Below are 16,150 nucleotides of genomic sequence, written 5' to 3' on the forward strand. Positions count from 1 at the left end.
ACAAACCTCATCATATCGGCAGTGAACCACGACTGGACGATATCCGAGATTTAATAGAAGACAATTATCAGCCCAATATATCATGCATGGGTCAAGTCAACAAACATTCCCATCCTACAGTTCATCCCATCTGATAAGGAGCAGAGGTACAGGGAAATCAACAAAAATGGCAATGCTACAGCTGCCAGTACTGGAAATTCTGGTTATTGAACAGCCAAAATGGCAAAGAAACTACTTTGAGCAATTTTTTGTCAGCTTTGTTTCGACTAGCTCAAACTTGACTGACCCATCCCCCCCCCCCCCACACACATCTCAATTCTGGTGTGCACAGTAACCTGCCTGGCAAGTGTGAACTGCAAACAACACTGTAGCCGCTTTGTGGCATGCCTCAAGAAACTGTCAGCCAGGACTATCACCCCCTCCCCACCCCCCACCCATCCTTGATCAGCATTTCTACACTATAATTAGTAGGACTGAAAGATATTGACAACCATTGTGATTTAAACTTATTATTTTTTCCTTGTTTTTTTTGTCATGAATTTTTTAGAACTTTAAAAGGATAAGGCTGCTGTTTTTTTAATGCATTTCTTACCGTCAACAAATCCTATGAAAATAACAAAATCAGCAATGAATTTGTATTGCAAACAAGTCTCGTCCATGTAGCCGGTGCCCAGTAACGCCTCATGTCCCAGCAGCCACAGAACTCCATTGTATTAAAAAAACTATTAAAAACATGTCACAGAGCCATGCTGCTGCTCTGCAGCATATTTCATCATTGCAATGCACCGGGCCGGCCAACTTTTTCCTCAAAAAACTTAATAAGCCGACCGTAAACACGTTTTCCATCTCAGGAAAGTAGCTCCGTAGCACCGAAAATAGTCCCCAGCGTAATGAAGAATTTGTTGCCATTTGAATTTGATTTGGTAATAACTACAACAGCCTGATTTTTAAATGGTAACAGTTAGCGATTTTTAAAATGTAAACTATGTCTTTGTGAGCTGTATTTAAAGGTTTTTAGCTAACAATTGGAGCCAATGACTTCCGGGTTGAAGGCTAAAAAGGGAACGTGGGAAGTCGGAAAGTAATGGGAGTAGAGCAAACGCATTGTTGATTTTGTTATTTTCCTAGGATTTGTTGACGGTAAGAAATGTATTTAAAAAACAGCTTTATCCTCTAAAATTGTTTAAAGAACAGTAATTTTGAATTATTTGTGTATGTCACTGTGCAGGATTTACTGAGTTTGAGTATGATGAAAGGTTTGCACCAATATAGTAGACATCCATTTTGGACACCCCTCTCCTTTGAGATTTGGAAATTGCTGAAGTTCATATTGCAATTTAGATTTTTTTTTTTCCGATTTATTGTTCAGCTCTAATAATTAGGCCTATGGATTGTGCATAAGAGCCTTGACTTGAATCAATCCAATTTCCTCTCCCTCTCAGGTGTATGATGCAAAGCACTTTAAATGACAGATGTGTGTGAAGAAGTCTTTCTAAGAAGTAAGACCATAAAAGGCAATATGAGGCAGTGTGGCGATGGGTGTGTGTGTGTGTGTGTGTGTGTGTGTGTGTTTTGCCCTGAGCTTAGTGAGCTGGAAAAGTTCTGGCAGTCAGTCCTCATAGATCTTACCCCAACAGTGTTTATGACTGAGCCGACAGACGCAAGTGGCTGTGCTTTGGAGGCCTTATGATGAAATGGGGAGGGGGGGCGGGGGGGGGGGGGGGCTGTGGGGTGAAAGGGTGAATGGGTGAATCATTACATCAGCAGAGGCAGTCGTGAAAAAGAGGGGAGTCCAGGTTCAACAACTTCCCGGCAATCAAAAGGAATGCGAGGGAAGGGGTGGAAAGAGGTTGTCTTGTTTTCTATTGCTGTTAGATTATTTAATGACATATTTGAAATTTCACTCCAAGATGAAATATCCATTATTTAAAGGGGAAAAAAAAAAAGTGACACCTAATCTGACAAAATGACTGCTGGCATTAAAGTAAAGCACATGGCACATGGTGGGCTATGATTAAACTTGTGAGTCATCTTAAGATCTTTGCTTATTCAATAGTTGTCTGTTAAGAAATGTTTTTGCCGACAGAATCGTGTTTTTGAAATATTGACTGATTTATTTAATGTGATGTTTTACAAAATGGACATAGCCTATAGCATTTTGGAATAAAAACCTTTCATGTGATGTCCTAGCTATTTGTGGTCTTCCTTCCATGCATTGATCCCTCCGTGACGCAACTTGAGTTACATTATTTATATAGCGCATTTCCTACAAAAGAGAGACTGATTGAAAGATAAACACTGCATCCATCAGACTGGGGGAAAGTTCAAGAAGGTCAAAGGGAACGAGGCAGGGAGTGCGTCTCTGGAAATGTAGGTTAGTGGGAGAAGTGCTGAAAAGAAGATCAAAGAAACCGAGCTTGGATCGATCATCTCTACCTTTCTAACTTCCCATGACAAATTTACGCTCTTGGGGTTAATCACAGTAAGATGGAAACTGTGGATGCACTGGGAATATCACTTGGTAGCGGCAATGACAATTACAAACAGTTGTGAGAGGTCACTCCAGCAAATTGATTCACAGCATGGGCAGGAAACTAGAACTGAACTACTAAATCAAAACAAAACCGAAATAGTAATATGGACTTCTGCAATTTCCAAATCTCAGAGGCTGCAATGAATTACTTAAGAGAGAGGAGCGTCCAAAATGGATTTGTGAACAAGGTGTTTTAGAGCTGCAGGTAATCTTTGGTCCATGAATCAAGTACAATATTGGTGAAAAGCTTTCATCAGACTCAAACTCAGCAAATCCTGCACACTGACATCTATTTTTTTTTTAACAAAAACACTTTCCTTCAATCTTTTCGGCCCAAATAAGGGATTCCGGATCACACCCCCCTGTCAATCGACACAAAAATGAATAGGGGTGTAAAAGGATTGTCTTTAAACGTCCAACACTAATACTCACCGTTTCTTCTTGCTTATTTTTTCTTTGCTGGATGGCAGAGTGGATAAACTTGCCTATTACAAGTGAAAGTTACTAGCATCTGATGGCTGATGGCTGGTACACATTTCCAACCCTGATGGAAACTAAAACAGCGGTCTGCACAAATGTTGGAATCCACCTCAAGTTCCTCTTCACAATCTGTTCAAATACTGAGGATTCTGGGTAAATACTATATTGTTCTCACATAGCTGCTTGTGTGAGGTGCTTGAGTGTCTCATTTAACCGCCTTCCACTCTCCCACTCATTCTATTCAATGCTCTTTCCATTGCTCTATTAAATGTTTTGTGTACGTTCTTGTATTCTACTCTTTATTATGATTCTGTATTGTGTTGTGTGCCACACAGCAAGCCGATTTTGACAATTTTCTCTTTTGGCACAGTTAAATCTTGAACTTAGGAAGGAGCACAGCCTCCCAGCCAGAGAGGGATTCCTTGGCCCATAAATTTCTAATTAGTCTAAACTACAGAGAAGTCAAATCAATTATCAAAGTGATTCTGACAAAGTAAGAGAACAAATTCTCAAAAAGTAGAAGTATCAATGATGTAACATTTCTGTCACGATCATCTTCAAAACAAGGCAAAGACTGTGATCTCAGCCGTCTGAATTAAAGAGGAATCTCTGATTTAAACATCAAGGCAGGCACTGCTGTTAAAAACTAAGCCAGACAGGGTTAGAAATGTGTCTCCTTTTTAAACTATTTCACTTGATTAATTATGAGTGAAAGCCTAGATGCTGAATAATATTCTTTATATCACAAGACGACAGCATTTCTCACCGAGATTAGAGGTACGATACATTTCTAAATTAGAAAAATGTTTTTCACGTTCCATAAATCCTCTGTCAGGAGAGTGACATGTTGGCACCAACTTGTTTACAGTGCCCACAGCCTCTGTCGTCAAGGGTGAGGCACTTATTCATCACTTCTCTGACTAGTCATCTAATCGAGTGTAGTCATGCCTAAGTCACTGTCAAGCAGTGAAGTGTGCTCACAGAAGCCCATGATGCGTTTCAAACCTGTACTTGGCCTGTCTGAAAATGCTGACCTTGTCTGGAGGCAGGCCAGGAAGCTAGTGTTTTGTCAACCAGCCACAGTGACTTATTGATATCAGTCAGTTTCACTAATTTACCAGCCAGCTAGATTTTTAGACTAGTTTAGCACCTCTGATTGATGATCATTTACCTGCTAAAGTGGCTGGCAGAGGAGACAAATTTACCAGCATTCAGCTGGTGGCAATTCTCCATCCGGTTTGGAAGAGACTTACTTGCAAGCCTCCAATAGGGATGGGACAATCTGCTTATCTCACGATAATATTCAATACACGATACGGGGTTCAGGATTTGATACAACTACGATACAATGTAATAAATAAAAGTTCTGTGACAACAAACTCTGACTGCAGAATTATATTTATTTCTAAGACACAAATCTTTCTAGCGAGGGAATTTGCTTACTAGAATGTAAACAATTTAAAAATGTCATTAGTGTAATTTAGATAGAGAGCTTGTGAAATTGTGATGGTCAAGCCGTCTCATTTGTGATTACTACAGCAGAATAACATGGAGCTAATATCGCAATTCATCTTCCTGCCCCACAATACGTATTGTCACATTTTTATATTGTGATATATTGAATTTCAATATATCGTCCCATCCATAGCCTCCAATCCTCAGTCTATCATAGTAATGAATTGATAAGGCAAAGATTTGGGTTTTTACAAACTATGAACCTAAGAAGTAGCCTACATCCATCCTACTAAACAGGGACCTGTGAACCAAGTACACTTGAAGCTAAGAAAATTCGAGCAACTTTGAGCTCGTCAGCAGGCACACACACTCATCTAGCACATTCATAAATTCCTCATTCAAGGCCAGTACTACAAAAAAGCCATTTCTTTCATAACACCCAACTCATCCCACATGGAAAAGTTTCTGTTTTTGCACAATCCCCCCTCCGGCCCTCCCATCATATAAAACCTGCAACTTCACAACTTGTGACACGACATGAGAGTCAACATAGTACGGTGGTGCATTTTTGGGCGTTCACCCCTGAAACCCTGTTTCTTTTAGCTAAGACACCATGGTTGCGGTTCAAATGGCTGGAATTTATTGATTTTGAAGAATCCAGAATTTGTGACAGTCCCACCCAGCGTTATGCCCCGCCCCAACATCCTGTTTCAACTGGAAATACTGAAGCAAGATACCATCGAAAAGCTTGCTTGTGACTTTAATCATCAAAGCTAAAAATGTGATAAGTGATTATGCATAATTAACTGTTTAGCCCTACTAGGACAAGATTTCCCTTGCCACTTATGACATTTGTGTGGCTCAAATATGAAGTAATGATCAATCTTCATCTTGTCGTTCCACTGATCAAAGGAAAAAAAAAAAAACCTTCAGTGAAAGTGCACTGAAGTGAAATGTAGTACTGGCCTCCCAAATCAATGTCCTTCTGTTCGGCCTCTCCCTATGACCCGAGCTCACTCCCACATTTGGCTTAACGCCCTCCTCAGATCGGGCGATAATGAATCGGTTGAAAATAATTCATTTGCAGCGACACAAAAGAGGGGAGGGATGGCCGTGTAGAGAGGCAGATACAGAAGGCCTCAATGAGCAAGCACAAAGGCTGCGATCCCCATCACGGGACCGAGTGCTGCATCGTACCAGCATTCTTTCTAGGGTGCTAGAACAGGACAACAAAGGGGCACAATCCGCCTATTCATCAGCAGTACAGTATGCTAATAATGTAGATGGGATGCGTTCTCACCACGCTCTCCGGGCAAAGAGGGAGGATCAAATGGGTCGTACAAAAAAAACATTATCAAAAGGAGGCTCTGACCTGCATTGTCGTGATTGACATACCGCCCATAATCCATAGGAAAGACAAACAAAGCATCTAGACCTGGACTTTCATTCAAATTACTATGATGTCCTGCTGTAAGCCGTCCAAAAGCACTTGGTGCTTGCCAATGAAAAGTTCAGCCTGCTGCTTTAATAATAATAATAATGATAGTAATAATAACTTTATATGTATGGCATTTTTCTAAAAACAATGTTTACAAAGTGCTTTACATACAATAAAACCCAAAGAGACAGTGATGTAAAAGTACCACAATTAAGCAAAAGAAAAGAATAAATGAATAAATCAAAAATAGAAATATAAGGTAATACAAGAGACTATTCTATATCCACTGTGTTGGCTGTATTATCGGTAGACCTAAACAGACTGTACATATCTATATTTACCTAGCTTTTGTCTTATGCTTTGCCTTACTGTATTCTCAGTAATTAAGAACAACAGAGCTTCTCAAATGTACTTCACAAACCGGTCCAGCACCACGTGACGGACACAAAAATCAACCGTAATCACATTGATAACATTCTGCAAATTTCTAGTCATGCAAGGGCCAAAAGCCGGCCTGGAGAATGCACAGCGTCTCCCCAGGTTACAAGCGGCTGAGGACGAGGTGAAAACGCCACGTGTCCGCTGTTAACTCAGTAGCTGTTTGCATGGAAACAGTGTTTGCGTTTCTCCTGTTTACATGATGTGCGGCGGCTCGTCGTGGTCAGAGAGTCCCTGCCACCGAGGCTGAAAACCTTACACCGCTCTCATCTCCTCAGCCCTCTTCAGAGTTACAGAGCGTGATTACAAACCCGAGCGTAAACGTTTCAAGATTTTTGCTGACGGCGAGCAAACGACGCAAAAATTGTGTGTAGTCAGCATGTTCTGTGAAAAACTTTTTTTTGTTTTTCTGACAGACATGCGTCACCCAAAACGCGTAGACAATACCCAGAGGAGCAGGCGGCCGAGGGTCGCTCCATCAGGCTTGTTGTTAAGCGTTCTGTGTGAGGAAGGTTAAAAACAACGCATGCAAAACACGGGGAGCCGCTCTGCAGCACAAAGGTTGTAATCCACTGATGCTTAGAAGATGGAGGTGACCTTAATTAGCCGAGGCAGTAATGAGTTATAGCCTTGCTGTTAACGTGCTTGTAAAAGTGCAAACATAGGAAGTGAAACCAGCAAGCCAAGGTCCTCCTGTTAATTAGAAAAACACGGTGACATTTTTCCATGAAGTTGCCAACACATGTAAACATGAGCTGTTTGCGTTGTACGATCTGATATAGGCACACCAGCCACAGAAGCGTTCATGTTATGGTGAATAAACAACGGTCTCATTTGGACTACGGCATGAGTTTGAGAGAGACAGTCATGTGTTAAATGCTCAGTGGCTGCTCAGTAAATAGCCTGATGGAAGATCATTTCCCTCGGTACCTGATCAGTTTTGGAACAGCAAGTCTGCCTTCTTCAACAGAGATTTTAAAAGGCATCCTAAATAAAATCAGACGGGGTGATTTGCCCAGAAAGATTGGGCGACTTCTTTCTCTGCAGCAAAAAAAAAAAGGTGTCAAAACACATTATTAACAAATGATTCTCCTAAATATTCAAGATTCAAGAAAACGTCATTGTCCATTATTGCAACAACATGGAAATTTTTCTTTGCTGTGTGTCTCTGTTTTGTGTTTGACAAACCTGACGCAAGCCACAGTAACTTGTATATGAGAAGAAGGGTCCAACAACAGCATCGCCACATACAACTGTTTTTTTCCTCTGCAGCAAAAAAAAACAAGGAGCCTAAACACAATAAACAAACCATTCTCCCAAAGCACAGTCAACCGACTTGTATATGAGAAGAGGAGGAGGGGGGGGGTCCAGGAACAGCATCACTACATATTTTCCATTTTAAGGTTTCATACATTTCCGGACCTTAACTTTCTGACAGGAAATTAATGTTTTAACTGGTGCCCAATATGCTGATAGTGACTGAGAAATGACTATCAACTATTGCATATTAACTCTATAAATGAGTATCATTCTTCAAAACAACAAATGTGCAAAAATCACAGTAGTTCAACAAGTAACAGTGCAGTCTTATGTGTACTGGGACTGAATAATGGCTTCCTTTCCCATACTTTTTCAGACTTCTGTGCAATTACCAAACGTTTCAAGACTTGATGATGAGCAAATTCATTTTCCAGACTTTCAAGCCCTGCATAGGAACCCTGTAGGCTCAGAGACTTAGTGGAGCAAGGGTGACACGCTCACAGATGCATCCTGTTCCTACATCTCATGCCTGTGTTCCTCTCAGACGGCATCACACAGAGCTGAAGAGAAACCACAGAGGCTAGATTGAAGTGGAGGGAAATGACTAAGTTCCTGCGCAACATATGAACTGTCCTACACTGCAGATATGTCACTGGAGGGGGAAAAAAAGATAGCCAACCATGCACTGTGTCAAGACGAAAATTTCATATATTTCAAAGCCAAGACCTAAAAAAAAACGGAGGTGGTATTTGCCCCGTTTTTGAACCAAGGTAGCGGATGATTCAAACGGGCTTTCATCTGTCTCTCCTCTCCAGCAAACCACAGCTTTCTGTGTTTTGCTTTCAGGGAATCTCATGCTTTTCATTAAACTGGCACAGCTGCTGACTAACGGCTGAATAAAAGGAGTGGGAGAGGAGCCTCTGGTAAACGTCCCATGATTCATTGAGTACCTAGAGAGCAGTCGCACAAGTGACCCGCTGCCAGTCACGGCCAGGCTGCAGGTCTGCCGGCCCGACCCAACTGTGCATGCTAATGAGGCTCCCTGCCCTTGCCTGGCTGTCCTTGGTGAAATGACAGCAGGGTTACAAGACGGACAGTAAACTAAGGGTGCGATCACAACTTTTCTTTGCTCCGAACCACAGTGAAAGAGTTCAATTTGTGACTTTTTTTTTTTTTTTTTTGCTCATTTAGGTTTACACTGCCCAATTACAGGTGAACCGGGGCTTGTAAATGGGTCATATGGACTCACAAGTAGCTTGTTTATTGGACAGAGTTTTGGTAACTTGTTATCCTGCCAGGTTACAGATTTTGGTGGCACGGGAGTCAAAACAAATCTGATTCCAGTTCCTGTAACTTTAGCCAAGCATGATGGACTTGTCTGTGTCTTCTTCTCTGGTGTTCATACAACTTAAGAACACATGAAGAAATAGCTGAATATGAGCATCTGTCCAGACTTCATTTTGTTATGCTCTGCTTTCCAAGCATGAGGAACTGCTGGCTATCGCATGTCCACATCCTTATACCCATAAAACCTTGCATTTTGAGGTTGATTTCTGTAGTTGGTTCAGATTACATTCTCACTTCTAATGAACAGCATGTACTTTGCTTGGAAGAGGACTGAGACCTGCATTTTCAGCCATCAGGAGATTATTTTTTATGGCATTTCTGCTTTATTAGGCAACCCAGTTGAGAGAGACAGGAAAGGGGGACGAGAGAGGGCTAGGAGATTCAAACCCAGGACATCACGGTTATATGGTAGGCGCCTTAGACCACTGAGCCACCAGGACGCCCCCCAGCCAATCTTTAAAATAGAGTAGGACCTCCAAATAATGGCTGGTTACCTGCCAAAGTGGTTCGGCCACAAATCCCCAAGCCACAGCATTTGGTTGGTGGTTAGTGGTCCTGTGTAGCTTAATGGGTAACGCATGGGACCAACACTGACAGAGTGAAGGGCTCCGTTCCCTTTGCGCCCACCCATGCTAAAAATGTATGCACTCATGATACTGTAAGGCGCTATATATAAAAGCATCCCCAAATTACTCATATTAGTGTTAGTTTACTACTCTGATTGCAGGTGGAGAGATTGTTGTGGGCGGTGGTGAGGAGACGAGAGGGGAAACACCTGGGGCTCAACAACTGTCACTAAAACATTAATACACATTACCACACATGAAACCCGTAAAATTGCCAGATTATTTTTTCCAGTAAAGGTAGCAGTCTCTGTTGTTAACACAAGACATGCCTTTCCTCTTTAACGCAACGCTACCATTCACACAACATTGGCAATACCATTAAATTCATCTGTTGTCATTTCCCGGAAATTATGTTTAACTTTTGCGTCACTGCAGTTTAAAAACATGGCGGGTGAAGACGCTTGGCACAGTGCTGTGGTGCCATTTACTCTACTATTGCGGAACTTTACCGGAAATGTTACGGTGAAATTGGCAGAACTGATTTACCGGCATTTCGAAACTGGCTCCTATTCACACATGACCCCTGCGCTGTTACATTTACGTAACAGGCTGCATGTGTCAAAGAGGCTAATGTTACTTCATCGTGATCACTAATAACTATTAATCAAGATAATTAGTCGTGATCATTTGAGGAACATACGGTACTTTTGACATCTTATTTCAGCATCTTGCCTATTTTCGACCACAGCAAACATTGTTAAAGTTAAATGAAATGTTTCAGTGTTGCCGATATACAATTATACAATTACATATGGTTAACTGTGCCGCCCGGGTGGCACCAGATGCACCGGCACTTACCTTGGGACAGTGAGTGATGAGCAAAGGTCAGAATATAACCTTGTGCTCTTAGTGGCGAAACCAGCCACAGCAACCTCACATGATTACATGATGACACAGGCTCATGACTGTGTGGGAGGACTGTTTTTTTTGTTGTTGTTTTTTGGGGCCTAGTAAGATCATGTCTATCGTCTCACACGACTGCATGTTTACAATGTTGTGCAACTTGAAGCAGCGTTTTACTCACATTTTAAGCGTTTAGCTGGCGCTCTCTATTCAGAGCGACTTACAAAGAATGATCACAGGACAGTATCAATAATGACATTAGTGTGCAAGCGTTACAGTGCCACCGACACAAATCTAATTATTGATAATGTCCCTTCACTTTATGCTTTATTGATTTCCTGATAAGAGTCAAGTGGGTGTAGCTCTGCACTTTCTGCATGTGACCCAATTTCCCCTCCATGCACCCGCCGCCCACCTGAGATCTTCCAAGTCTCAAATGGATAACGTGAAAAGCATTTGGTCATTTGGGCCAAAACAGCCGTTACGCTGAACCATGGAGTCAAATGACATATGTACATTTCCACACTTCCTCATTGTCTCTCTCTCTCTCTCTCTCTCTCTCTCTCTCCAACTGTGCATGGAGTGTAGTCTCATTTCTACATTTTGTACACAGGGCTTTGTAGAAACCACATTGGAAATTTCTAATGCCTCCAATGAGGCTGTCAACATGCTGAAAAGCTTTATTATAGAGGCAGCCATTGTAGAAGTCACCCTTCATGCCTTTATCCTGCAGGCACTGCTGTCAATCTTGTTTTAATGCTATGCAATAGAGCCAAATTAGTACATTTTACACAATAGTCTAGTGTCTCTCAATCAACTAGTTACAAAACTATTCTTTATAAATTCTGACAGCTGGAATGAGCAAAACAATTCCTCTTAGGACTGAGGCGAAGTGCAGCAGTAGTTCAGCGAGCATGTAGTAAAAAGTGACTATTACAATGGCTACATCTTTACATACTGACTATTGACATAAGAGGATTGGACAGTTGCTATCCTGAGGGCAATCTCTCCAGTGGAGCAGTTAAAGCAAGACATAACCCACAGTTGTATGTGGAAAAGTTACAGATTTAAAAGTTGAGCAATATACCAAATCCCTGGTGTCCCAGTTTAATACCCAAGCATTACATGCATCAAAGAGGAAAGTGGCCTATTTCAATCACTCTGCAGATAACTCCTTGGGAAATAAGCAGATGTTTAGCAACAAACCCAGGGGCATAACTGCGGAGTGCAAACCAATTATTAATGCATAAAAAAGAACAAAGCTGGAGGAGTTGCTACACTGCTGAGTGTGTGTGAGTTGCGTTATTTTCTCCAAACAGGGCATGGGCGGGTGTGTCCCAAGAATAATGGTGCATAATGTGGCAGAGGGGTTGCTGTAGTGTTAAGATACATACCCTCTGCTATAAGCTCTTCCACGGTGACTTGATATCGGCCGACTGCAAACACTTTCCCGAAGTAGTTGCTGACTCCGGAGCTGGAGCCGGACCCGGACGCCCCTCCGAGCCCGCCGCTCTCCGACTTTGGCATTCTGGAAAACTTCTTCATTCTTACTTTCTGAGTGCGGCCACCAAATACAATCCTTGTGGGAAATTAACTAACACAGTCAAATGAACGTAGTTGTGTTCGACGTCCCCTATCTACTTATCTGAAATCTTTTCTTCTCCTGCATGCTCCGCGTCTGGTTCTTCTGGAGGAACTACTTGCTCTCGGGTGACATGACATGAACTAGGCGTCACGGGAGGATAATGTTGCCCGGTCTGTCTCTCAAAGCTCGTACCGGTACTGCCAGGGTGAGGGTGACAGCATCCACTCCGACCCGGGATGACAGCGAAATCGCGTCGACAAAAAAAATGACTAGCCGAGATGGTTTCGTTAGCTAATATGACACATCACGCTAGCTGGCTACAGCTGTAGCTAGCATGCACCCAGCAGTCTGCAGGCAGGTCGGTCGCAGACGCTTCAACAACAATGACTGAGTGAAGGCAGGGAAGAAGCACAACAATGCATCTGGCACGGTACTCGGTGTTATATTAACACCTTGGCGGCGTTATCCCGGGCAGTGATTCCCTCGCAGTAATATATCCAACTCGGTAGCCCCGAAAGACAGCCAAGGAAACGGCGTCTTCACACCCGCGACTTGTTCACTTCACTCGGGCAGCGGCTAGTTAACGTTAGCCCGCTAGCAGGGTAGTTAGCGTGTTGCTAACGAGCGTAGCTAGCAACAGTAATTCTAACCGAAACTGCGAGCCACCCCAAATGCAGGTGGGCTACAAAGTAAGCGTCCGCTCCTAACAAGCAAGCGCCCGTTGCTTATGAAAATTCTCCTGCAAACTCGTTTTCGGTAGGTTCATTTTTTTCATTCCCAGTCCCCGTGTGTCTTCCTCCGTGTCATTTTCGGTGGGCTAACGTTAAACTTGGAACTCTCGTGACTCCCAGCACAAGTAAGTGGGTGGTTTGTTATTACCCAATGAGAGTGACAACCTAACCTGGCGTGGCCCCGCCCCCTTCTATTGTTATGATTGGTGTAAGAAGAGCGCACACAGACAATGCTCATCTCTGATGGGGCGGCGTGAGTGACAGTCTGCGCGCTCACCCCCTCTCCCGGTTTGGTTGAGGAAGAACACAAAACAGGCTCTAAAGAATGCATGGGGAAACAAACCTCAGCCTACACTGAGCTGATCTATCTTCACTGATCATCTTATCCATTAAAAACCTTTATCACAGCACTAGCCTCTCCAGTTCCTTTGTCCTGCCTGTGCAGCAACACCTTCCTCAGGGGATTCCCTGGTCTTCTCTGGGGCACAGGTTGTGGCTGCTCAGTATGATGTGGTTTACTGCAAACACTCCCTTAATTGTAGCCTAATGATGTTCATCCGCAGAGGAAAAACAACGTGATCTTCACCAGACGCTGCCTATGAGGAAGTGGCGTGACAGCTGCCTCTTCGCTGTCTGAACTGCAGGCTTTGTGAACAAAGGCATTTGTGTAGGCTGGAGAAACCACAAGGTCTACACATTACATTCCTTCACTGCCTAACCATGTTACAATTTCACCCCCAAAAGCCCTTCCTCTACCTGTATCAATTGCTAGAGGAGAAGAAGAACCTAACTTCTGCTGGTAATTGATCACACTACGCATATTGAGGTCAGTTGGTTACAGGGGAAGAAGCACATGGCTGAGATGGGGATTACATAAGAGATGAGGAGCAGAGAGGATCACATGACTCTGAACTCCATGTCTGGACACATCCTGTTCCTGCAGGGGGGTCTGCGCTCTCTCTCTCTCTCTCTCTCTCTCTCTCTCTCTCTCTCTCTCTCTCTCTCTCTCTCTCTCTCTCTCTCTCTCCTGACACACTTATTGTTCTCTGGCCCTGAAGTGTGTGCTGCCACCTGTTGGTGTTTGCCTACAATGATGCACACACACACACACACACACAGGCACACACACACACGAGGGAGACCATCCTTCAACCGGACGGCCCGGGTTCAAGTTCCTGTGTTGACGAGCATCCGGCCTGCTGAAGTGATGGCCTGCTCAAAGTCCCTTTCAACTCCAGAGGTGCTGCTCTGACCTCTGACCTCTGTGTGGTTTGGGGGGGCGGGATGTAATCATCCAATGGGGATCAGTGAAGGTGTACACACACACACACACACACACACATACGCACACACACAAGGCAGATATTTACTGTTACATATTTTTTCTTTAGTCAGACAATGCTTTAAAACACAAAACTAGCTTGCACCAATGTACTTTACAAAACAGATAAATGACTGTACAAAATTGGGGGGAAAAAATGTATTCATTGTTTTTGATAAATTTATAGAATATGCAGATGCTTTGATTTTGATTTTTGTCGAATAAGTGTGCTGAATTGAATCAAATTGAATTTAAATTAAGTGAAATGAATTGAATTAATTGAATTGAATTGAAACACAAGCTAAGGTAAAATAAGGTAAACTTTATTCGTACCTGAGGAGAAATTCATCTTGGATAGGAAAAAGCGTTGCTGCTCACAATGTAAATAAGACAAAAGTCACATAAATGCATAAAAAAAATACTTAAAAATACAAGTTCCACTGACAAAGGTTAATGTGTCCATACTATCACTAATGCATGCAGTCTCCTTCATGCTCACACACAAAGCAGTGGAGGCGTTAACAGGCAGACTGTGGTCAGTCTACTGTACTTTTGAATGGCAGTTGAACTTAAGAATGGAGACTCTTGAGCCCCCCCCCCCCTCCTTTTTTCTTTTTCTTTTTTCTTTTTTTATTTATTGATTGATTTATTGATTTATTTATTGATTTATTTTTTTATCTTCCTTGTACTGATACTTCTTCACTTATCCTTAAATAATGCGCTATATTGTATGTACTCCTGCAATCCTTGGTTGGACAAACACCTCAATGGACAATCATTCTTGTGAAGATCTGATCTGGACTTAAGGGGACAAGTGGGGATGGTTGGGGTGGGGCGGGGGGGGGGGGGGGGGGCGTTGGATGGGGTACCTTTCATAATTGTAATCATTTGAATAATGCAGCTGTCCCATGCTTGTATACACTTTTATTTCCAATTTATGCTGCAAACACTGTATGATGGGTTTAATGGAAAATCAATAAAAATTGCTAAACAAAGAAAAAAAATGGAGACTCTTCAAAGTGCAGACACTATTTTCTCGACTTGGGAAGAATATAATAAGGGAAATGGATGGACAAGCTTCCTGAATTCATGTCAAGAAGGGTTAAAACTGCACTGGAATTCTGGACTGCTACACACACACACACACACACACACACACACACACACACACACACACCAGTCTGAGTGTGGAGCGCAGCGAACACCAATGAACTTGGCCTACATTTCCTGCCGTTCCTCTGGGAGTTTGGTTCCTCCAGCAGGCTCCTGGGTCTGTGTGCAGCGCTGATAACACACAGCGCCTCATAAGATACAGAAACACAGTGCAGGCTTCATGCAGAAAAATAAATCTATGAAAAAGAATAGTAATCCAGTACTAAGCATTTACCAATACACAGGATTTGATGTTGAAATCCTTTGTGCTATAATCAGAAGACTACACAAACATCACAGCAAAACTATTAGTCCCTGATGGAATATTACAGCAATATTTTAGGAATATTATAGTGATAGGAGATTAAATAAACATTAAATACAAAAAGATTAGCATAAACTCAGTATTAAGTACCAGAGACGCACCTATAAGTTCCTGTGTTCCTATAGGAATATTATGGAAATATCATAGGAGTATTACAGTGATGCCATAGAAGATGAAAAAAAACATGAAGTACAATAAAGTCACCATAAACTCAGTACTGAGTACCACGGGAACACTATAAGTGTGAAGTTTGAATATTATAGAAATATCTTAGGAATATGATAGTGCTACCATAGAGGATAAACCATAAAGCGCAATAAAGTCACTATTAACATAATATGAGTACAATAGGAACACTGTAAGGTCCTATAGGAATATCATAGCAATATTATAGTGATACCACTATAATATTGATATCATGATACCAAGAGAAAAAAAACACTATAAAGTAATAAAGTAATAAGTAATAATGTCACTATAAATTCAGTATTGAGTACCATAGCCACTTTTAGTTCCAATAGGAATATTATAGTGATATCATAGGAGATCAACAATGATATAAAGTACAATAAAGTCACTAAGTATTGAGTTAGTTATTATAGGAGTATCACAGAAA

The 16,150-nt window shown here is 42.1% G+C and overlaps 1 protein-coding gene across 1 annotated transcript in view; it reads right to left on the reverse strand.

Annotated features, from left to right (window-relative positions):
- bmp2k (BMP2 inducible kinase) overlaps positions 1 to 12,829 on the reverse strand; it is a 61,301-nt gene extending 48,472 nt beyond the window's left edge. The window contains exon 1 of the mRNA XM_078285328.1: positions 11,815 to 12,829. Within this exon, the coding sequence (XP_078141454.1) occupies positions 11,815 to 11,965 (151 nt within the window). The 5' untranslated portion in view covers positions 11,966 to 12,829. The remainder of the gene's footprint in view (positions 1 to 11,814) is intronic.
- Between the last annotated feature and the right edge of the window lie 3,321 nt (positions 12,830 to 16,150).

The sequence above is a fragment of the Centroberyx gerrardi genome, chromosome 8 (assembly GCF_048128805.1).
Source record: "Centroberyx gerrardi isolate f3 chromosome 8, fCenGer3.hap1.cur.20231027, whole genome shotgun sequence".
Taxonomy (NCBI): Eukaryota; Metazoa; Chordata; class Actinopteri; order Beryciformes; family Berycidae; genus Centroberyx; species Centroberyx gerrardi.